Raw genomic sequence first — 23,161 nt, 5'->3', positions numbered from 1 at the left:
ACGGGCCAGCGCCGGGGCGGAAAGCGGCCCAGGCGAATCATCGGCGAGGGAAGAAGAACCTCATCGCATCCTCACCTCCGCTCCCTCGCAATCCCATCCCCTCCTCTCGCCCCATCCTGCCCCCCACCTCACGCACAATGGCTTCCGGTTTCGGTCTCAACGGCGGTATGTATTTTTCTCTATGGGTGTCAGGGCTCAAGGACCCTCAATACCCCGGGGTTGCCTAGATGGGGCGCCCGCCCATGTCCCTCTCCCGCGGACGTTGCCGGCTGATCCTAATGCTCTGTGCAGGTCCTTCCCGCTGCTACAACTTCTGGCAGGAGGTTCTCGGTTGCTACGTCGTCAATGCTGGAGAGGGTGAAACCGGCAAGAAGAAGTGCATGCCCGCTCTGGAGGACTACTACGAATGCCTGCACCACAAGAAAGAGGTACGCCTATCTTCCAGCGGTGGATTTTCGTGCGATTCCATTAGTGATTGGCATTTGGGTTTCCTTTCTGACCATGCCCTCAACGTATAGGCTATCCGGACGATGAAGATGCAGGCCGCCTACCGCAAGGCTGAGGCCGCCACTCCCCGTGAAAACGCACCCAAGGCCGAACAGATCCGCAGTCTGGGACTGTTAGGGAAAGAGGAGGAGGCTGCGGCGTTTTTGAGCAAGTCTTAGGGGAGGATATGCGCATATATGGTGCGATTGCGTGTTGTTTGTTTCATTACTACTAAGGCTGTGCTGTTTTTCTGTTTACCGCTGTGGGGTCCTTCAATGTATAGAAATGGACAGTTTCGTTGATCACGTGTTATTCATGGCAGCCATCCGACGAAGCGTTGATTTCTGACCGGTCGAGTTGGGTTTTGTAGGACGTGACAGGTATTCGTGGAGCTGGGGGGCTGCAGAGTTCCACTAGGCTTTCTGGTGTTTTGCCAGCTGTAGATGAATAATAATCTATTAGTGGTAGCTTATGGGCTTGCAATCTTGTTGGTTGACGTGGAGAGTGGAAAAAGCAAAAAGAATGGGGATTTATCTTCGGTGGAATGAGGTTGGAAGCTGGAAGTGTTGGCAAGATGCGGAGAGATATATAGATAGATGCACTACTCCAAATATATTTCGGCACCGGAACCGAATAGTAGTGTTATTACCATGACATCTAAATTTGGACCACAACAGACTATTGACCGGAACCCCAATCATTCATTTGAGGAGATGAATAAGACGTGAGTGAAACGTTGAGCAAATAGTGCGCGTCGAGACGCCAAGTAGTGGTAGGGACTATGTGATCTATATTTTCAATAGATTTCATCAGAATTACGCGGTATCTGATTGGAGGAGACGTCCAACGTCATCTACCGGGAAGTGGAAGCTTGGGGATAATAGATAGCACGGAATCACTAGTAACTCTTCAGGCAGCTGTCAAACAGCCACGGGAGCAAACGGACTAGCACTAGATACCATCTGGGCCTGCAGAAAAGGACGGTCAGGCCGGCCTGGGCAACGACCGGATTCCGATGCTGGAGAGGAGGCCATCTGGCATTTCTTGGCATGTTGGTGGGCGATCGAAACAAGCTCACATGGTGGTCTTGATGGGAACGTAATTTTATATTTCTGCTAGTACGTCGGTGGTACGTAGGCTGGTTGGCTCGGGAGAGCTGGATACTACTTACTACGAGTAGGATTTTCGTTTGCGCACTGACGAACGCGTTCCCAGGTTCGTCCGGAGCTGAAAGCCGCGCGCACAAAGAACCACGCCATCAGCCGCGAGCGATCAGGCGGCGCAAGATTCCCTGGATCGAGCCGGTCAGCCTCATGGAGCCTGGCAGAAGGAAGGAAGGAAAGCACAGCAATTTCGCGCCTGTCGATCCAGCGGCGGTTGGCGCAGGGAGGAATCACGTGACCAATAGAAAACCTTTACGGGAGTGGGGGGAGCTAGGCCTCCTGGGGGCTAGCGCGCAGGGCCCAAGTATGGGTAGGCGCGCCCAGCCAAAGATGCCCCCAATGATATAAACAGGCTGCGTGACCTCGAGGGGAGGCAAAGCAGGACCGGAGGACGACTTGTTGATACTCCTGCGCATTTCATACCTGGCCCTGCTTCCCTATCGGCACGCAGGTCAAAGGCTCAGCACCACCACCACCACCATTACCGCCCCCCCCATTCCAGTCACCCCTACCCCCCAGCTGTCAAATATTCTCACAGCCGGTCATCTGCATTTGCAACTCTTTCATTTGCATTTTCCTTTTCCTTTCCGCTTTTCTCCTCGGGTGCGGTTTTTTTTTTTATGATTTCATTACTTACCCATACCTTAAGTAATCCTTCCCTGGTCCGCGTCACGTCCCCCGATTCAATACCCGTGTCCCTACTAAGCCGTGATCTCCACTTCTTTTACCGATCGCCCTTCTGAACTGTCCAGTTTGCTTAATTAGTCAACCGCTCGACTGTCTCGATGGCTGTGACGTGGGTGTAACGGTCCCGTATACTTTACATACCTTCCTCTCTCCCCTCTCTCTTACCTTACCTAATAATTCGGGAGGTGTCGTGGGGTGTGGTGCAAAGGATATTATTTATTCTCTTCCTAATCGGTGGATCATTGCGACCACGTTTTCTTTTGCTGATACCCCCTTTCCGCGGACACTGGGATTTCTCCTGGGGTCTCTTGAATTTATTTGTTCCACAATCCTCCGAGGAGTGACAGCCAGCCAGCCATGTCCTCCAGGTAAGTTTCCATCTGCCGTCCGGTCCATTCCGCATCCGTTTGGTACATGACGCTAACTGCGCCGCGCTAGACTTGACCGGCTCGTCACGTGAGTACCGCCCTGCCTGCGCGCCGCCTGGGTTCACTGACCAATCACCTCGCAGGTTACTCGAGACCGGCAGTACGCCGCTCATCCGGAACACGGCAGCTCAGCAGCTCGCCGATGTCCAGAAGCAACATCCGGATGAGCTCTTCAACTTGCTCGGGCGCATACTACCCTATCTCAGGTCGAAATCGTGGGACACCAGAACCGCAGCCGCCAAGGCTATCGGTTTGATCGTCACCAACGCTGAAACCTTCGACCCCAATGAGGAAGATGGCGATTCGATCAAGAAGGCCGAGGAGGACGACGATCTCGCCGCAGAGATCAAGTCGGAGGATGAGCAGCCTTCTTCCCCCGATGACTCACTGCTTCAGCTCGAGCGCCTGGACCTGGCTTCCATCCTCAAGTACGGAAAGAGGCTGCTGGGCAGTGCCGGCAAGGAGTATGAGTACTCTTTAGCCTCCATGGACCCCGCCTCCCGGTTGCAGCATCAGAAGAAAACCTTAAACTCGCGCCTAGGCCTTGCCGGGGAGTATATTGAGGAGGACTTGATCGATGACAGTGACCTCGTTTTGAAGACACCTGCTGCCAAGGATGAAGGTCACCACAAGGAAACCAACCACCATGCCGCGGCACCACCGCTGGCCTCCCCGATGGAGCCTACTAATGGAGAAGAGTCTGGCCTGAGCAAACGTCAATTGAATCAGCTCAAGCGGAAGAACAAGCAGAGTGCAAGGATGGGGGCGAATAAGGTACGTGTCGTGGACTTGTCCGCTCGGAGACCATCGGAGAATGTCACCACCCCTTCGATTGCGACTCCGCATCCGATCAAAACGGAAAATGGAGACGAACGGAATGGCGATTCGAAGCAAGACTATTTCTCCCTCGAAAGATCCGCGGGCGACGACGACCAAAAGATCGTCTCTGAATTCAAAGGCTCGACCGTCCCCGAAAAGCCCTTTATACAACCAGAAGTCACCGATGAAGGGCCTAGCATTGCATGGCCATATGAACCCATGTGCGAGTTTCTCATGGTGGATATCTTCGATTTCAACTGGGAGGTCCGCCATGGAGCTGCAATGGCCCTCCGAGAGGTCATCCGTGTCCAGGGTGCTGGCGCTGGACGCTTGCGGGGCAAGAGTAGACCGGAAAACGATGCGCTTAATCGCAAATGGCTAGACGATTTGGCTTGCCGGCTCCTCTGTGTCCTGATGCTGGACCGTTTCGGCGACTACATTTCCGACAACGTCGTTGCTCCCATTCGAGAAACAGTGGGTCAGACCTTGGGTGCACTCTTGTCACAGCTCCCTTCTCGGTCCGTGGTTGCCGTCTATAGATGCCTCTACCGGATTGTCATGCAAAATGACTTGGGCTTGGAACGCCCGATATGGGAGGTTTGTCACGGCGGTATGATCGGTCTGAGGTATCTGGTGGCCGTTCGTAAAGACATACTGATCAAAGATCGCGACCTTATGGATGGTGTTTTGGAGGCCGTGATGAAAGGGCTAGGTGATTACGACGACGACGTTCGTGCTGTGAGTGCGGCGACACTGGTTCCCATGGCAGAAGAGTTTGTTGCATCCCGACAGACCACATTGGGAAGCCTGATGAACATCGTTTGGGACTGTCTCTCGAACTTGCAGGATGACCTGAGCGCCAGTACCGGGTCAGTCATGGATCTTTTGGCCAAGCTATGCACATTCCGGGAGGTTCTCGATGCCATGAAAGTCAATGCAGCCGCTGACCCGGAGTCGTCGTTTGGGAATCTTGTTCCTCGCCTCTATCCATTCTTGCGTCACACGATCACCAGCGTTCGCTCCGCTGTCCTACGTGCCCTCATGACCTTTTTACAACTGGAGGGCGAGGGTACCAACGAGTGGGTGAATGGGAAGGCACTGCGCCTGATCTTTCAAAACCTACTGGTGGAGCGAAATGAAGGTGTCCTCAAGCTGTCTCTTCAAGTATGGTCGGAATTGCTTAACTCCCTAGAAAGCCGTGGGTCGTTCACGCCTGAGACCGACCTCTTAAGTACTGTCCAGCCGCTCATCACTCTGACGATGTCTCCGTTTGGCGTTCCAAGATATCCCATCCCTATGAATGCGTCACTGTTCATCAAGCCGTCTGGTGTCGCTTTCCCAATGAGCGCTGCGGCGCCCGCAAAATCCTCGCCCACTGCTAACAACGCCGCCGCGGATGGAACGAAGAAGCGCGGCCGGAAAGCAGAAAAGAAGGAAGTGCCCCCGCCGTCGGCCCACAACGTTGACGGACATATGCTCCAGGGAGATATTGATTTGGTCGGGGCAGATACAATGCTGAGGTCTAAGATCTACGCGGCCAAAGCCCTGGGGAAGTTTCTCTTCCACTGGGATAAGAATGAGCTCTCCAGTCTCTGGCAGTCTATCTTGGAAGGTCTGAAATACTCGGCATCCACGTCGCAACTGTCGACTGCCATGGTTGTTGAGGAATACGCTAGGCTCGCAGGACCCGGCAGCAAGTATACTGCCACTCTCTGTGAGCAGTTGCGCCCGATCATCGAAGGGGAGCGCCCCATGTGGTACAGTGATATTGCATGCTATCTCCATGTCGCCCGTGCGCAGTGTCACTCTCTCCTTAATGCCTTCCGAGACCACGCCCACGTCCCTGGATCTAGGCTACCCACCCTTGCGGTCATTGTTCAAGGAGATCCCGAGGCTGGACCAAGTGCCTTCTCTCTTACGGACGCCGAGAAGGTTGCTGGACCCGATTTTGAGCGGTTGAAGAAGGGCCTGGCGCCAGCCCAGCGGATCACCGCTCTTCAGGTTCTGAACGACACCCGCGCAACAGCCGAAAATGCCATTGAAGAAGCAAGAACTGTCCGGGAGCAAAGGGACCTGCGTGTGCGGGCCGCTGCCGCCGGTGCATTGGTGGCGTTACACGACATTCCCAAGAAACCCAGCCATATCATCAAGGGCATGATGGATAGCATTAAGAAGGAAGAGAATGCCGAACTTCAGCAGCGCTCTGCCACGGCGATCGCGCTATTGGTAGAGTACTACACCACCGCGACGAAACGAGGCCCCGTCGACAAGATCATTGGCAATTTGGTCAAGTATTGCTGTGTAGACACGTCTGAAACGCCCGAGTTCCACCATAACGCGACTCTGGAGAAGTCCATCCTATCACTCCGCAAGGAGGAGGACCGGCGCGATCATCCGGACGCGGCAAAATTCGAGAGAGAAACCAAGGAGGCCAAGATCATGCGTCGGGGTGCCAAGGATGCCCTCGAGCAGTTGGCTGTCAAGTTTGGACCCGAGCTTTTGGACAAGGTTCCCAACCTGGCATCTTTGGTCGAGCGGCCTCTCAAGGTCGCTCTGGCCGACGATCTTCCTGCCGACATCCTCGACCCTGACAACGAGCTGGGTCAGGAGGTTGTGGATGGTCTATCGACGTTGCGCGCGCTGCTACCAAAGTTCGACACTGGTCTCTATCCCTGGGTTGTTGGGCTCATGCCCCTTATTGCTAAGGCGCTTCAATGTAGGCTTTCCGTCATCCGATACGCCGCTGCCAAGTGTTTTGCGACTGTCTGCAGCGTCATCACCGTTGAGGGTATGACCATGTTGGTTGAGAAAGTACTGCCAACGATCAATGGCGCCTTGGACGTTCATCACCGCCAGGGAGCCGTGGAATGCATCTACCACCTGATCCATGTCATGGAGGATGGTATCTTGCCTTATGTCATTTTCCTCGTTGTCCCTGTCTTGGGACGGATGAGCGACTCGGACAACGACGTGCGCCTGCTGGCTACGACATCTTTTGCGACGCTGGTCAAGCTCGTTCCTCTGGAAGCCGGCATTCCCGACCCCCCGGGCCTTTCCGAAGAATTGCTCAAGGGACGAGACCGGGAGAGAAAGTTCATGTCCCAAATGCTGGATGTGCGCAAGGTGGAAGAGTTCCAGCTGCCCGTGGCGATCAAAGCAGAGCTCCGACCCTATCAGCAAGAGGGTGTTAATTGGCTGGCCTTCCTCAACCGATACAACTTGCACGGTATTCTCTGTGATGACATGGGTCTTGGAAAGACGCTCCAAACAATTTGCATCGTCGCGAGTGACCATCATTTGCGTGCCGATGAGTTTGCACGGACCCAAGCACCTGAAGTTCGAAAGCTTCCGTCCTTGATCGTCTGCCCACCATCCCTTTCGGGTCACTGGCAGCAGGAGATAAAACAGTACGCGCCGTTCCTGAACTGTGTGGCGTATGTTGGACCCCCGGTAGAGCGCGCAAGGCTGCAGGGCAATCTCGCAGACGCCGATATTGTTGTGACGTCTTATGATATCTGCCGTAACGACAATGATACTCTCCGACCGATCAGCTGGAATTACTGTGTGCTGGACGAGGGCCACCTCATCAAGAACCCCAAGGCAAAGGTCACTCTCGCGGTCAAGCGGATTGCCAGCAACCACCGATTGATCCTGTCTGGTACCCCTATTCAGAACAACGTGCTGGAGTTGTGGTCTCTTTTCGACTTCCTGATGCCCGGATTTCTCGGTACGGAGAAGGTCTTTTTGGACCGGTTCGCCAAGCCAATCGCTGCCAGTCGCTTCAGTAAATCATCCTCCAAGGAACAAGAAGCCGGAGCTCTTGCCATTGAGGCCTTGCACAAGCAAGTGCTTCCGTTCTTACTCCGTCGTCTGAAGGAGGAGGTCCTGAACGATCTGCCACCGAAGATCATCCAGAACTACTACTGCGACCCCAGTGACCTCCAAAAGAGGCTTTTCGAGGACTTTTCCAAGAAGGAGCAAAAGGAACTGGCGGACAAACTGGGAAGCTCCGAAAAATCCGACAAAGAACACATCTTCCAAGCATTGCAATACATGCGCCGTCTCTGCAATTCTCCAGCTCTGGTCGTTAAAGAGGGGCATAAGCAGTACAACGAGGTCCAGCAGTACCTCAGCACGAAGCAGTCCCACATCCGAGACGTGTCCCACGCGCCAAAGCTCAGCGCTCTACGCGACTTGCTGCTCGATTGTGGCATTGGCGTTGAGCCACCGACTGAAGGCGATCTCAGCACTGGAGCAAGCTACGTGAGCCCGCACCGAGCGCTGGTGTTCTGCCAGATGAAGGAGATGCTCGACATCGTGCAAAGCGAGGTGCTGCGCAAGCTTCTCCCATCGGTTCAGTATCTCCGTCTGGACGGTGGCGTGGAAGCAACTAAGCGCCAGGACATTGTTAACCGTTTCAACTCGGACCCCAGCTACGACGTCCTGCTTCTGACAACGAGCGTCGGTGGATTGGGTCTGAACCTCACGGGAGCCGACACGGTCATCTTCGTGGAACACGATTGGAACCCACAGAAGGATATCCAGGCAATGGACCGTGCTCACCGTATCGGCCAGAAGAAGGTCGTCAACGTCTACCGGTTGATCACCCGCGGTACTTTGGAGGAGAAGATTCTGAAGTAAGTTTAAAAGCCCCCCCCCCCCTCTTGACATTCCACCCATTCTAACAAATGCCAGTCTCCAACGATTCAAGATCGACGTGGCCTCCACGGTGGTCAACCAACAGAACGCCGGACTGAATACGATGGATACCGACCAGCTCCTGGACCTGTTCAACCTTGGTGAAACAGCCGAGAGTGCTGAGAAGCCCAGCGAATCAACCGGCAACGAAGTGGACCTGGTCGATATCGACGGCGAGGTCAAAGAAAAGGGCAAGAAGGGCTGGCTTGACGATCTCGGCGAGCTCTGGGACGACCGACAGTACCAGGAAGAGTACAACCTGGACTCGTTCTTGGAGACCATGAAGTCATGAATATCACTACCTCTCCTCTGATTCCGTTCTCGAATTCAGAACGGTACTTATACGGCACCATTTCATTCATACCTACCACATTGTGTAGTAAAAAAATCCAGCAAGGCGTTTAGGACCTCTCAACTTTTTCACGGTGTTGACGGGGTGTGGGCGGGTGGTTGTTTCCTTTCTGCTTTTCTTCTTGTTATGTTTTTGTTTCGCCATCTACTTTACTTTACAAGACCTCATTGATTGAACGAATGACTCGGAGCAACGAGACACTGGACGGACGGACTGAAAGATAGACCTTTTTGTTGTTTGTTTGTTGATCTCAGAGAAACCCCCTTTAGTTTTTTCCTTTATATGTACCCCTCCCTGCATGTGCCTGTTTCCCCTTATTTTTTTTTTCTCACACCATGTATGCTACTCGCAGCTTTCCAGGAAATGTATTATACCTGTATCCTACTTGAGATCTTGGTCTTGTGTCTTGCATAGGGATGGTGATTGTATATCTGGGTTGTGGTGGAGTTGTGTAGTAGTGGAGTGAGTAGTGATAGGTAGGGACAGACAGTAGTATCTTAGTAGAAAGGTAGAAGGCAGGTAGATAGGTAGGTAAGATAATGCGGATAGAGAATCCGGCATTGTATAGGATAGAATAGCAAAGCATAGCACGATATAACATATCCCAGGATAGGATAAACCGGGATAGGATAGGATAGGATAGGATAGTTTAAAATCTCGTCTCATCGCATCTCATCACAACACATAAACGCATCAATCAACGACTCGAACTAGGAGCCAGCCAGCAGCTAACAAAAAAAACAGCAATAAATGAAGGACTGATGTTAGAGAGTGGCGGACACATAAAAATCATACAAAACAAATAAACAGACAAACAGCTCTCAAGGTTTAATGCTCAATGCTTAATACTTAATGCTGAACCCCTTTGATCCTTCGACCAATCCATCCGCACCCTTAGTTACAGCTACCCAGGCCGGGGCGTACTGTTTCACTTCGTCTAGGGCCGGGATGAGACCTGCTGTGTTGGCGTCGCTCCAGAGACAGACGACGCGGCCGGTGAGGGCTTTTTCTTCTTCGTTGGTTATAGGTGTGGATGTGGAGGTGGAATTTCCAGTCCAGGAAACATCGACTACCCACTCGTTCTCCCAGGTGCGACTCCAGAGGCGGATTTCTTTGGTGCCGAGGGGAGAGGAGATTGGGAATCGGGGGTCGGTGGCGGAGCCGAGGACGCTGAAGGTGGAGACGGGCGAGTCGAAGAGGATCTTGCAGGCGCGGGTGTTACGGCCGGAGAGGGTGATGCGGGCGTGGTTGGGTTTTTCGGTGTCGTCTGCGTTTTTAGAAGGGTTGGAGATGGTGAAGTCCAGCCAGTCGGAGATGGGGGTGTCGGGGACAACGCGCGGGGCGAGCGCCGGCCAGGAGCATCTGGTACCGCGCACGACGTGGTCGATGCAGGTGATGTTCTGGTTGGCGGCGCTGGGGAGGGTGGATGCGGCATCACGGACGTAGGGTGCGGCGCCGGAGAGGGAGACGGTGGTGACGCCGGTCTCGAGGTTGAGTTCCTGGATGAAGTAGAGTTTCAGGCGGTGGGTGGGGGAGACAGGGAAGGCGACGAGATTGTAGATCAAGGTGCCGAGGAAGATGAGAAGAAGGAAAACGGGGATGTGGTAGGTGTGCCGGTGGACAAAAGGGAGGAGGGGGGTCAAGAGCAGCGTGGTGAGGGCAGCGATGGCGACGTAGATGAACAGGGAGGAGCCGCCGTCTTGGCCGGTTTGGTGAAGCGCACTGGTCAGGAGGAGGGCTAGAGGACCGACCATGATGAGCACCAGGGGGGCAATGAGGAGGAACTGCAGCGTCCAAGTCCATTTCGGGAGTGAGGCGCTCCAGCGTTGCTCGTGCCGGTAGACATCCGGATGGTGATGCTCGTCGGTGTCCGAGTCGCGGTTGTCGCCGGAGACGCGGACGTAGTTGGCGAAGGTCGTGCGCTGGCCACCCCCGAGGAGAGAGGTCGATTCGGTGGGCTCTTCCTCTTCCTCCTCGGCGTCATGGTCCTCTTCGTCATGGTCTTCGCCCGAGGCAGTGCCGAGGCGACTGCCCCCGTAGCTGCTGGCTCGGCGCGACGTGGGTTGGAACTGGCTCGCGTACTCCGACTTGCGAGGGAGGGCGAAGAGCTCCAGATAGGAAATCCAAGTGGCGACGAAGGTGCCGGAGAAGAAAAAGAAGACGGAGTAACCGCCGGCGAGGCCCCATTTGTTCTCGTAGACGGTGGAGATGACGAGGAGGACCCAGGCCAGCACGAACATCCAGGTCAGCGTGTAGACTCGGTGCAGTGCCGAGGGACGAGCAAAGTCGGCCACGCGCGAGACGAACCAGGCCAGGAAGGTCCATGCCGACAGCATCATGCTCCAGACGGCGTATTCGCTGCTGTGGATGATAAGCGGGTTGACCTTGGTCACCAAATATGCCAGACCAACGGTGACAGCCGTGGGAATCGCAAAGAGGAACGGGAACCGGAAGAAGCCCCGAAGGCCTTGCAGCGGAACCGTCTCAATGCTATCCTCTACCTTGGCTGATGTCCTAAATAGATACATCTTGTCGGCACGGGTGAGCGCAATACCAGTCCCGAGCAGAGTAAGCGGTGCTACGACGAGTAGCGTCACCGATAGTGCAAACAGCGTATGCAGTTGGAAGACGACGAATGTAGTTCCGAACAGATCGAACCACACAGCCCGGGAGCCAGATCCGCTGGGCACCTTCGCATCATCCTTCGGCGCTCCATCAAACTGATCACTCGAGTCCGAAACAAGACCCTCCGTGGTCGCAACCGCAGCGGACAGCATGTGCCATAGGGAGTTCTTGCTGGTATGTCTCGAGTCATCCTGGTCGGTGTGATACCTGGCCCTCGGCTCCATAAAGGCGACATCCAGCCCACGCAGACCCAAATCTCCCTCAAACACCACGTAGTCCGTCTGACTGCCAATAACCCCCGTAGCAAACCCATCAGCGGCCAACACAGACCCAAGCGGATACTTCGACCTCATATACGGCCGAGTAACCTCGGTATCGGAGCTGCGAAATAGAATTGCACGACCCCCCGCGCCAGCACCCTCCAGATTCACAAAAGTATGCGGGAACTTGGCGATAGGATGCTGGCCGTACGCGCGCGCACCGTTCAGATAGTCCTCCTCGCCATTATTGAAGAGCACGACCAATCCCTTCCGCGGCGCATGACCGGGAGTCATAAAATACTTGATCAGCTGCAGACAAGTCACGACGCCGACACCATCATCGGTGGCACCGTATCCCGTCGATACACTATCGTAGTGTGCATTGACCAGCACTCCTCCCTTGCCCGTGGGTGCTCCGTTGGGTTCCTCCCACCAGCGCTCCTCGTCATCCTCCCAGCCACGGACATAGACAAGAATATTTGTGCCCTCGAAGTACACCGCGGTGTTGGAGCTTGAGAGGGAGTTGCCCACGAAGGTGAGGTTCGAGCGCGTATCATCGAACACGAAGGCATCGGGCTTCTCCTCATCGACGGATCGGTACTCGTCGGCCGAGGGGGCGGCGTCGAGGATCTCATGGATGCGGCGCAACAGCCAGTCGTGAACGTCATCGTTCCGATGGGAGTTATAGGGATGGAAGCCGTCGGTTAGGACTTGCAGGTCGGCCCAGGCTTGGGCGATGTCCAGGCCATTGGGGTTAGAGTTCGGAGGAGACGGGACGACATGGTGGACGATAAGAAGAGGTATGACAAAGGCGAGATAGACAACGGTGGTGATGAGGGTGACGGGCCACCGGGTGAAGGCCAAGGGATTGGCTCGCGATAGCCTGAGAGGAGCCATCGGATGTCGGGGCTCTGCAGGGAAGCAAGCAATCGGCAGTTGGAGAACACTGCGTTGCGCTGAGCTGAGCTGAGCTGAGCCGAGCTTCTTAGAGGTAGATAGCAGCGGGCGATGCGGAGGGGAATGGCGCCAGTGCTGAAGGCGGTGGGGGGGGGGATTTCGCAGTAGTGGGGACGGTGACGTTGTATTACTACTACCTTACCTACTATGTATGTACTATGTATGTACTAGCGATGTTTGGCCTGCGGGAAGTTATCCAACACCCCAGTAAGCATCTCATTAAGCAATCAGACTATAGAACTGGTATATCTCTATCGCAGCCATCAAGAATCCAATATCTCCTTGATTCAATCTAATAATGAACCTTTTTTCCCCGTCGCTCGGCCGGAAAAGTACATACTACGGAGTATGTATGATGCTAAGCGCGCTGAGAATGCCTACCAGGTAATAGATTGGGTTATATTTATACACCAATTATAGAGCGAAAACACCGACTACTGATCAGCTAGTGTTGCGCAGCGCTAATGCACTTGAAACCATATCGTTGACCCGGTGCAACGCTACACAACCAAGGCACCAACGAGAGAAACACAACAAAATGATGCATTCAGATGCTGCTAACGCCGTCCATGCTGATGGTCGCTACGCCATCCCATAGCTGATATAAATAAAATCTATCTAGCCTCGCTAGAGCAGGGCCGCTGCTCCTGCGGGCTGGGCGGTCCCGCACGCCTTCAATACCAATGGAATCCTTACGGGGCCAAATCCCTCTCCCGAACGAGAAAGACACACTTCACATGATATGAAAAGAGCGGCAAGGAAAAAAAAAAAACATGGTCGCCGATGAAGGGACGCGCGCAAAGAAAGCGGGGTATCAACCATGGGTATGTCCAATGTCAATATAGTCGTCATCGTGAATAGCCGTCGCCGCCGTCGCATGCATCAAGCCCGTCACCTGGTTTTCCTCTTCGTCAAGCTCTTCGTCATCGTCATACATCGTAGCCTCGGTCATGTCCCGCGTCGGCGGCGGAGGTGGAATGATGCGGTTCAAGAAGTCGCGCAGCCGATTGACCCCCTCCCCGCTGAACACGCAGAATACGTCCCGTTGTTGGTGCGTGAACTCGGGAGGTGCCTCGCGACAGAAGACGGTCAGCTCCTCCCGCAGGAATGCCTGGACGCCGGTAAGACTCAGATGCGTCAGTCGCGGGCAACTATTGAGTAGAGAGTGGATCCCCTGCATACGAGTCAGCATCCCCGTTGCGACAGAAACCCCATAATACATACTTCAATTGTTAGACGAACGCAGTAACTCAGATGCACCCGCTCCAAGCTACTGACGCCTCCTGAATGGTGCGCAGCCTTGGATCCTGCCAAGGCGAGTATGCTATTATCAGTAATGGATTGGCACTTGACCAAGCCGATCCTCCGTAGCTTGGGCAGCGTAGCTAGCTGTTGAACACTTGCGTCCGTCAACCGGGTGCAGCAGGCCAGGTCAATATATCTGATTCGATTGCAAGACTTGACCATTTGGATCACAGCAGTATCGGTGATGTTGGAGCAGTGGCCTAGATGGACGTAGTGGAGGTTCTTTCCGAGCTTACAAATTGCCCAGACCGCGCGATCGGTGATAAACCGACACTTGGCGAGCACTAAGTTCCGGAGGCGAGGAGCTGAGGCGACGATACGCTCGACTGCATCATCCCGGACGCTCTCACATGACGTCAGGTCCAGGATGCGGAGGCTGTCCATCGACAGGTGTCGGGGGAGCTCCAAGAAGGCAGAGTCGTCGATTTCAGAGCAATGCGCGAGTCGCAACTCGCGCAGGTTCTGAAGCGTAGTCATGAGGGAGGTCACCGAAGGGTTGGTGACAAGTTTGCAGTCGTGAAGGTCAATCTCCAAGATGGCTGGGCAATTCTGGGCAAACGACAAGATGGCCTTGTCAGTCACTTGCGTGACCCCGTTCAATTTCAGCTGCGATGTGTCAGTCTGGTCTCATCAAGACAGCATACGTCCAATACCACCGCCACTTACCCTCTTGATCTGTCGACAATTTCGAGACACGGTGATTAGGGAGTCGTCTGTTACATTAACACATCCAGTGATGTTGAGACCCTGAAGGCGCGAACAATTCCTAGCTACCGTCTGCAGTGTGTGATCCGTAAGATGCCGCAATTCCGAGACATCCAGAGCTTGCAGATGCCTATTTCCTTCCACCAAGTCCGACACGCCTTTATCCGTGAGCTTAGAGCAGTTGGTCAGGGTGAGACGCTCGATCCGGTTGCACTGAGCAAAGGGAACGACGGTACCATCACTAACGCCATCCGTCAAAGCGGAGAGGTTCAATCTCCTGATAAGCTGCGAGTATGGGAAGAAGCTGTTCGGCTGGCCCACCGACGCCGTGATGCTCTTCATGTTGTCCCAATTGTTGCATGACGGCCGGTGCCAGAGTATGCCCACGCAGTTCGCAGCCCATCCCCTGCATACCTGCATGCAACTCAACATGTCGGATGGCGAGCTCAGCTTTGCGAATATGGCGATGAGGATCTCCGGTGGGAGGCGTCCGATCGGAGGGAGGTACATGGGCGTGGGATTCTGGATGTGCGTGTCTCGAGTCGCGACACCGACCGAGGACTGCGAGTCGTTCGCTTGCGCTGTGAAGAAGTCGGTGTCATCGTCTGCGGTGCGGTCTGGAGACGTCGAGGTCGAGGTATCGGAGGGTGCTTCGCTCGAGAATCGAGCGGGTTGCCTTTGGCGGGGCATCAGGACCGCCGTCGGGAGGTGGATCAAGTGGGCGGGAAAGGAGCCCTGGTCGTGGTCGTGCTCGTGTGTGCCCTGGGTTCGCTCACTGGGGAAGACTGGGCGGCATGGAATGTGTCTCATCGACTTGCGTCACCGAGACCTGCGCGTAGCCCGAGGCGAGTGGATCGAACAGCACCACCTGGGATCAAAAACTCGGCCTGGATGTCCAAGGGACAGGAAGGGGGCTTGTCCAATAACTCCAGAATCACAAGAAGGTGTTGAGTTTCACCTGAGCGGACTCCGGGTCAAGGGCGCTTATGAGGGAGAACGCGCGTGTCGGGCGTGCCTGCAGCAGTTGCAGGTGGAAGAGCGGAAGGCAAGGGAGAGAGAGACAGAGAGGGGTGTGGCGGAGACACAATGTCGGAGTGCATGTGAGGATCAAAGGACCCCAGAGAAATTGGGAGGCAGTGGGGAGAGGAGCAAGCTTGGGCGGGCTGAGAGAAAAAAAGCAGACTTGGGCAGGCAGAGAGAGAAAACTTGGGCAGTCGGAGAGGAGAGGAAGAGATGCAGCGCTTGGAGAGGGTATGGCCGATGACGAGAAGAAGGCAGGGCGGGCGGCTGCAACTAAACGACTAAAGGCGGGAGAGTCCCAACTCTACTAGTCGACGGGAGAGCGAGCGAGAGGGGGAACTCGCGGGCGGGCGCTCTCTCTCTCTCTGCCCTGGTGAGTAAGCCGGGCCAACACTGCTAGAATGTTGTCAGGTGGCTTGGATATGAAATGACCAGGCTATCTGGCATGAAGCAGGCATGAAGCTGGCATGAAGCAGGCATGAAGCAGGCATGAAGCAGGCATGGATCAGGCAGGCAGGCAAATACGCAGGCAATAGGGAAGCCAAGGGGTAGAACGGGGTTGAAGCAATCAATCTCTTTTGACGCCTGAACTATCTAGGTATCTATGGAGAAGTGGGATGGATCCTCGAGAATACGAATGAACGACTTACGCATTCATCTCGGCCCTTTGTTTCGGGTTGTTCCATTGTTCCCCTGCCACCCAATAATAATGAATGATCGCTCGCTCCCCATCGGCTGGCTGGGTGTCTGTGCGCTCCGCCCTGTCTTGCCTTCCCCAGAGCCTATACAATAATATTGATTGGCAAGCCCGGAGAGTGACAACCCCTCAAAGAATGGTCTAGATTCCCACAAAGTCTATATCGACACGAGGAATGCGGTATAGACAACCAAATAAGAACCTCCCGGTCTATCATCCCTCCACCACCTACACCCAATACAACCAATACAATCAACCCTATCATCATCATCATCATCATCATCATCATCATCATTATCGCCCAGATTCTATACCAAACCACAGCCCCCCTTGGGTTGGTGCACAAAGCTAGTACTCATGTACGCGGGGCCCCTTTCGCCCATTCTCGAAGAACATTCTTCCGGATTTTTCCCGTGCTGGTTTTGGGGAGTTCCGCCACCACCTCCACCTCCCGCGGAAGCATAAACTTGCTAATCTGGCTGTGATTCCGGGCCCAGTCAATTACCTCTTTCCCATCCAAGTTCCGGCCCTGTTTCGTGGTCACAAACGCTTTGGGTCGTTCGCCCCAATGTGTGTCGGGCACCGCCACCACGCCAACCTCCAAAATGTCGGGGTGGGTCACCAGCATGGATTCTAGTGCAACAGACGAAATGTTCTCGCCTCCTGTACGACATTAGCATGCAAGTTTAGGCCACAACCGGTGCGTGTCTTCCATACCACTAATGATGATGTCTTTGGATCGGTCCAGGATCTGGATCGCTCCATCGGGATGCCAGACGGCCAAGTCTCCGGAATGAAGAACGCCGCCAGCGAAGAGCTTCCGTGTCGCCTCGGCATCTTTGTAGTAGCCCCGAGCACAGATGTTCCCGACAAACGCAATCTCGCCAATCTCCTTGCCATCTCGGCTAGCATCTATAACGGTGCCCTCGGGAACGTCCTTCTTGATTACCCGGGTTGGCAGGCTAGTCAGGAACCCATGGCCTTGTCTTGCCATTCTCCTAAACTTTTCGTCGGAGGGAAGGCGGTCCCATGAGGGCAGATAGTAACTCCTGGTAGTAGGCCCATATGTCTCCGTCATTCCGTATACATGCACAGGGAGCAGATTTAGGCTGCTCATCTGCTCGAACAAAAGCGGCGTAGGTGGACTCCCTGCCACCTGGACGTTAACCGGCGCGGGAAGTCGCCCAGCATCTGGGTGATCGCAGAGCAGAGTATTCACAGTGGGTGCTGCATTGTAGTGAGTGATACCCTCTTGCTTCAGCAGCCTCCAGATTTGCCCATAGTCTATCTTCCGCAGGCAGTAGTGAGTTCCCCGAACGGCGGTAACAGCCCATGGGAATGTCCAACCAACAGCATGGAACATGGGCAAAATCCATAGATAACGACAACGACTATTGAAGACGTTCAGGCCAGACTCGACCACATTGCCCAAAGCAGCCAGATAACAGCCACGGTTCGTATACTCCACGCCCTTTGGCCGCGAGGTGGTACCGCTCGTATATGCCAGAGCGACGACATCATCCTCGGAAGACGCCTGGCTCTCAAGGCCATCCCAGCCCTTCGCACCTGTAGCAGCATCATGTTTCAGGCCTTCCAGAACCGCCTCATCGAAAGGACCTGACAGCTGGCCTTCCGTGACATCTGTGTCCGTATCCACAATGATGGGTGTCTCTGGCTTGGCCTCCCTATAAACGCGAAGCAGAGGCAGGAATTCCTTATCAACAATAATCGCCTCTGCATCCGAATGCGTAAATATATATGCGATATCGTCTTCCTTGAGGCGGTAGTTCACAGCTAGGAGAGACAGTCAACTTCTCCCCTCTAATCTCACACATAGCAATAACGGGAACCTACCAACATGTACACCCCCAGCAGCTCCAATTCCAAAGATCGACTCCAAGAAAGCCGGTGTATTTGGACACAAGATGCCCACTTTCTTGAACCCACGTTTTTTCAAATAGTACGCCAGCCCTCTGGCCCTGTCTGAAAATTCAATATAAGTTCTCCGCAGTTCCTGTTTATTCGCGGTAATATGGTAGATGGCCTCAGCCTGCACGCAAAAACCATTAGCCACTTTACAGCCCCAATGAACAAACATGACACTCACGTCTGGCTCAATCGCTGCCGCTCTCTGGAGAAAATATGCCGGCGAAAGCGTATGGAAGTTGACTTGGCTCTGCGATTGCGGAGCAGCAGCCACAGCTCCCTGGCCGGGGAGGAGATGGCCAAGTAGGCCTGACAATCTATCTTTTGCGGAGGACATCGAGTCAGGGTTGCAGAACGAGCAACCAATGGGAGGGAAAACTATGTGTATGGGAGAGACAGGGGGAGGGATGTGGGAGGGAGAAAAAGAAAGAGAGGGGGCATTGTGAGTTGTGATTGCACTACGGCCGAGGGGACGGAGGAGTCTTGGGACTGGGAGATCGGGAAGAGAGACAATATGCGGGGAGGATGATCACCGTCGGTAAGCGGAGAAAGCGGACCAATTCTTGGGCTAGTGGGCAGGAAACCCGTTCGGCCATTCAGGCCCAAGCAGCAGCACGAGACTTGCGTTCGGGAATTGGAAATGATCCATGTGTCTGCTTGGCCTCCTTCCTGGCTGCTAGTTGCTGTGCTGGACGTCGTCGAGATTCGATGCAAACATGAACCGGAGAAGGGGGGAAGAAAAAATGTACTGTTGCTTCCTAGCCGAGGTACTGCAGAGGAGTGGATGGTTGCAGCCGTACTAAGTTACTAACAGTCATCGGCCCATACCAATACTAATAGATACCCTCCAGGCCTCCGGGGGGTTAACTCACCGGTTCCGTTTCCGCTCCTACCCACGCCTGTACCCACTTACTAGCAATACCACACGTCTATCTGCCCTTTTTTGAGAGCCATATCACCCCGGGGCTTCGTCGTTGGCCCATGCTTTGAATTTGCTCGGGACTGTTCGCCTAGCACTAATAGCTACCCCTTTTCTTGGCCAAAAGGTGGAAGACGAGCAGAAGTAGAAGGGAAAATGTACCTATGAAACAACGGACTAGCCCACATCTTGTTATCATGGCCAGCGCTAACAGCCTCCGGTGATAGTCTAGATGAAATCGGTGTCAGAGGGTAGATACGCGATACGGAGATAGCAGGGGCCTTGCGATATTACGGACCACCAGGAAGGTGGATCCTGTCATTATGGTACCATCCTACTTCGACCCGCCACTATGTAGTGCCATGGCCTATCACATAATCACACCTTGGACAGGTGCCAGGCGGCTTGAATGACGTTGCGGGCATCTGGTCCGGGCCATTGCTAGTTACTACACATCACCCCAGGCCAGCGGTGGCTCTCTACATACATGATCGAGACTGATATTCGGTGGCGCTCGGGACAACAAGTTACAAGGGGCAAAGACATGGATCGCATGGACATGGCATAAATATCAACTGGACGCAATGTCCAGCTCGGCTCCCTCGGTGGTCGAATCTCGAATCGGGGTCTCCGTCCGATTAGGATACATTAGGTTCGGTAGGCATATTGCAGGGCCAATATTGGTAAATAAGTCGTCACAAGTCATTTGAACTCTTGAAAAGAAATTTCTTGGATTAAACCGCCACGGCGCGAAATAACGGTCAGCTATTTTGAACAACCTTTCATCCCAAGTGACTCCTGTATTTTTTTTTAGAAAGAATCGATCTCTCCAGCCTTCATGTACGTCACAACGTGAGAATTATGGTACTTCATGACAAGGTAGGGACAGTGAGAAAAAGGTCGATCGGTTTGCCGTCCATCTTCGCTGAGAGAAAACCGTTCGCGATTCCATCCCATCCCATCACAGACACAAGCAACCAGCCGCGCAACTAGGTATCTAGTATCCGTACTGAGCGAGCTGGCTCTTGGTCTGCTCGGAAACACCCGCCGACTTCTGGGCGTGGACGAGTTGGCGGCGAGCGGCCTTCTTGCGCTCGTAGTATGCACTGCTCTTAACCTTTCTGCGCTCCTCAAGTCTGTACGTAGAACCCCGTTAGCCTTCATCCACATCCCGATCTCTCCCATCTCATCTCCTCCATCTGAACATATACGCACCTGGCAACAACATCCTGGTACTTCCAGCCAACCTCGTGGCTGAGACGACCGACGGTGCAGTACTTGCGGCCGGGGCGAAGACGGAGAACACGCAGAGCCTGGGGAACGACGACGCGCTTCTTCTTGTCGTAGGGAGGAGGAACACCCTCGAAGACCTTGAGTCTCTCCATAGCGGCAGCACCACGGGCGGTCTTGTGGGGAATCATACCACGAACAGCCTTGTAGAGGATGCGGGAGGGGGCACGGAAGTGGAAGGGACCTGTATCGGTTCAGCACGAGTCCCGCAATAATCAATCGTCGTCTTCCCAGGGGGGAAGTTCTCGGGTGGTCTCACCTCCGCGGGTGGGGTTGAAACGAGTCATCTTGCGAAGGTAGGCGTGGTACTTGACTATATCGCGAAAGAATCCAGGTCAGCCGTCTGATACCAGCGCATTGTTGTCCTTGTTCCTCCACAAAAATTCCCAACTCCGAGCACCTCCGCCAATTCCGATATCGCCGCACGATTCCACATTCCCTCTTCTAAATCCATTCGACATATAAATCAAAAACCGGGTCGGATTGAACATACGCTTCGCGCGGAAGAACTCGCCGGAGATGTTGAGGGCTTCGCATCTCACAACGACGATCTTCTGACCGTTGAGCAGCTGCTTAGCAACAGTGCTGGCCAGGCGACCCAGGAGGTGTCCCTTGCCGTCAATGACGACCTGCGAAATCCCAACTCAAGTCAGCGACAACTGTACTGTATTTCCCGAAGGCCCCGCCCTCTTCGACATATTCAAGGGTGTGGATTCAACGCAATCATGATGTTCGGGATGTGCATGTGAAGGGGCGTACGCACGACTGGATCGATGGAGGACATCCTGCTCTGTCACCGGTTCAAATGGAAAATATCCAGCGAAAGGAAGAGCGCTGCTCTAGGATACTCCCTTGGGATGTTAGTTGTCGGCGGTTGTTGTCGTTGTGGGCAGGTTCAACGCACACAACGATGTCGGATGGAGTTCGCTGGTCGTCGCTAAGCGAGCGGCGCTACGTCCTCTTTGTGCGGGAAGAGCCCCGTCGAGGGCCACAGCCCTAACTCCCGTGGCTTGTAGGTCACGTGAGACAACCCGTATCTTCGAGGCTCTCGTCGATGAATCCAGCCCTGTAAACCATGTGGAATTGGTCTTGCGATGCTCACTTGATAGGCCGCCTCGATTTCCCAGAGTTATCTAGACAATGCAGTCACTTTTGGGTATTACCCAGTCTCCAAGTGATACCGCGAGCGTTCCATCCACACGCGGCCTGCTAAACCCCGCAAATACAGTACAGTATCGCGATACTAGACCCAGTAGTACTCCCCCAGAATTCAGGAACTAGACATCTACTTCCTGGCTGCGCCCGCCCATGCCTTTGGCTCTTTCAAATTCTCTCAACATAATGACTTAGCAAATTCCTATAATCCAAGATATCTTCGAAGAGTACGTAGTATAGTGGTCTAGACTATTAGGACGATCATCCAGTTCGAGTTACAATGACTTACCGCTTGGATTGGCTTTGAGACTGATGTCAATGCCTCAACACCTTCGATATCAGACGTCATATCATCGTTGTGAACACAATATCTCAGATATTCGTTCCAGTTATATCTTGCATAATACATATATCATACTCACCTCAACTCCACAACCAGGGTTGTGATAATAGTTGGCCCCTCTAGAAAGCGCCTCACTATCGATTCATTATCGAAAGCCGTGGCGGACCCATACCAAAGGGTCGGGTCAGGTACCGCGATCTACGAGTAGTGAAGGCCAACAATCATCACCCTGGATGGTCGCGTTCTGTTCTGAGGTCAAAGACAGCTGAACTCCCATGCGATCCAATCCGAAATCACTTTCTGGTGTGCCACTCGCCCCCTTTCAGCCACTCATAAAGCTTCCCGTATCGAGTTCGCCCTATAGCTACCAATGGGGTCGCCTCGTTCGCCGATGGATGAACAAGGCCCAGCCTGCAGCTGGAGGGCTTGCAGTAGCCCCATTTAAATTCACCACTCTAATTCGCACCTTTATGCCAGAAAGCCTGCCTGGTAAGTGCTAAGAGCTTACGGAGTAAGCTGCTTTCACCCGGAGCTCTGGTGGACTCCTCAGCCTTGAGAGGCATCCGCTCTATATCACCTCCAACTGAGCAGAGCTCAAAACAGAGTCTGAGGTATAGAGAGCTGGTTACCAAGGAGCTCCACAATGATTGACCAACGATTCTCTTTCTGGTGCTATTTTCTGCTTGGCACCATCAAATTGAAGAGATATAGAGAGGTCCACGGCCTAGTGGAACACTACCCCCTACCAGAACATCTCTCAGCAGACATCTTGGCCAGTATTCTAACCACCAATCCCATCAGCATTCATCAAATTTCATGATAACAAGCAATTTTTTGAAAATCAGAGATATTTAATATAATAATTTAGAATCTAATTATATTATATATTGAAAGGCAGGATTGTTAGTAAGATTATCTAGAGAGATCTGTTTAGATAGTGATTTAAAAAGATATGTAGGTATGGAATTAGATTACTATCAATAATAATAATTATTAATCATATTTTTATACTGCTAAAAGATATTTTAATACTGTAAAGCTGTAGAAAGCAGACTGTCAAACCCTAGGATCGCTTCTCCCTGTCCCTGTTAGCTTAGCTCCCGTTCCAATACGTACCTGTGAACTGAATCAAGGTAAGTCAGACTGATGACTATCTAAGAGGTGACTGGTCCTGAACAAGGGAAGAGAAGTAAGGCCAGATAGTGCCGCGCAGCTATCCGTAAGTAAGTGCAGACGAGTATTGTTACTAAGCTTTACTAAAACGTATGGTTACTTAAAGACAGTATTATTAAGCACGAAGAACAGAACTAGCTAAGTACATGAAAG

The 23,161-nt window shown here is 53.5% G+C and overlaps 5 protein-coding genes across 5 annotated transcripts; 2 read left to right on the top strand and 3 right to left on the bottom strand.

Moving 5' to 3' along the window:
* Window positions 1–278: 278 nt before the first annotated feature.
* On the top strand, window positions 279–665 carry BO94DRAFT_454768 (uncharacterized protein; the record flags this gene model as incomplete). The annotated part of the gene is made up of 2 exons (XM_025607618.1): window positions 279–428; window positions 519–665. The coding sequence occupies 2 exons, from the start codon at window positions 279–281 to the stop codon at window positions 663–665; spliced, it is 297 nt and encodes a 98-aa protein (XP_025472533.1).
* A 2,180-nt stretch (window positions 666–2,845) lies between these two features.
* On the top strand, window positions 2,846–8,828 carry BO94DRAFT_600390 (DNA-binding ATPase; the record flags this gene model as incomplete). The annotated part of the gene is made up of 2 exons (XM_025616348.1): window positions 2,846–8,220; window positions 8,279–8,828. Coding segments are annotated over 2 exons (5,670 nt in total), but the record flags the coding sequence as incomplete, so codon positions are not given.
* Window positions 8,829–9,031: 203 nt separating this feature from the next.
* Window positions 9,032–15,175, bottom strand: BO94DRAFT_482576 (uncharacterized protein; the record flags this gene model as incomplete). The annotated part of the gene is made up of 7 exons (XM_025608896.1): window positions 9,032–12,427; window positions 12,466–12,617; window positions 13,038–13,073; window positions 13,295–13,649; window positions 13,700–14,386; window positions 14,447–14,821; window positions 14,900–15,175. 7 exons carry the CDS (start codon window positions 15,173–15,175, stop codon window positions 9,476–9,478), a joined length of 4,833 nt encoding a protein of 1,610 aa, XP_025472531.1. The 3' UTR covers window positions 9,032–9,475.
* A 914-nt stretch (window positions 15,176–16,089) lies between these two features.
* BO94DRAFT_507009 (putative AMP-binding domain protein) lies at window positions 16,090–18,872 on the bottom strand. The gene is made up of 4 exons (XM_025609596.1): window positions 18,310–18,872; window positions 18,057–18,252; window positions 16,920–17,996; window positions 16,090–16,865 (listed from the first exon to the last, which is right to left on the bottom strand). Exons 1-4 carry the CDS (start codon window positions 18,463–18,465, stop codon window positions 16,558–16,560), a joined length of 1,737 nt encoding a protein of 578 aa, XP_025472530.1. The 5' UTR covers window positions 18,466–18,872; the 3' UTR covers window positions 16,090–16,557.
* A 1,172-nt stretch (window positions 18,873–20,044) lies between these two features.
* On the bottom strand, window positions 20,045–21,121 carry BO94DRAFT_541867 (60S ribosomal protein uL13; the record flags this gene model as incomplete). Its single annotated transcript, XM_025613064.1, has 5 exons — window positions 20,045–20,183; window positions 20,263–20,521; window positions 20,597–20,650; window positions 20,831–20,966; window positions 21,101–21,121. 5 exons carry the CDS (start codon window positions 21,119–21,121, stop codon window positions 20,045–20,047), a joined length of 609 nt encoding a protein of 202 aa, XP_025472529.1.
* Between the last annotated feature and the right edge of the window lie 2,040 nt (window positions 21,122–23,161).

The sequence above is a fragment of the Aspergillus sclerotioniger genome (assembly GCF_003184525.1).
Source record: "Aspergillus sclerotioniger CBS 115572 chromosome Unknown BO94scaffold_2, whole genome shotgun sequence".
In the NCBI taxonomy this organism is placed as follows: domain Eukaryota; kingdom Fungi; phylum Ascomycota; class Eurotiomycetes; order Eurotiales; family Aspergillaceae; genus Aspergillus; species Aspergillus sclerotioniger.
Note: the sequence above shows the minus strand (reverse complement) of the source record. Positions and strands in the feature narration are given on the sequence as shown.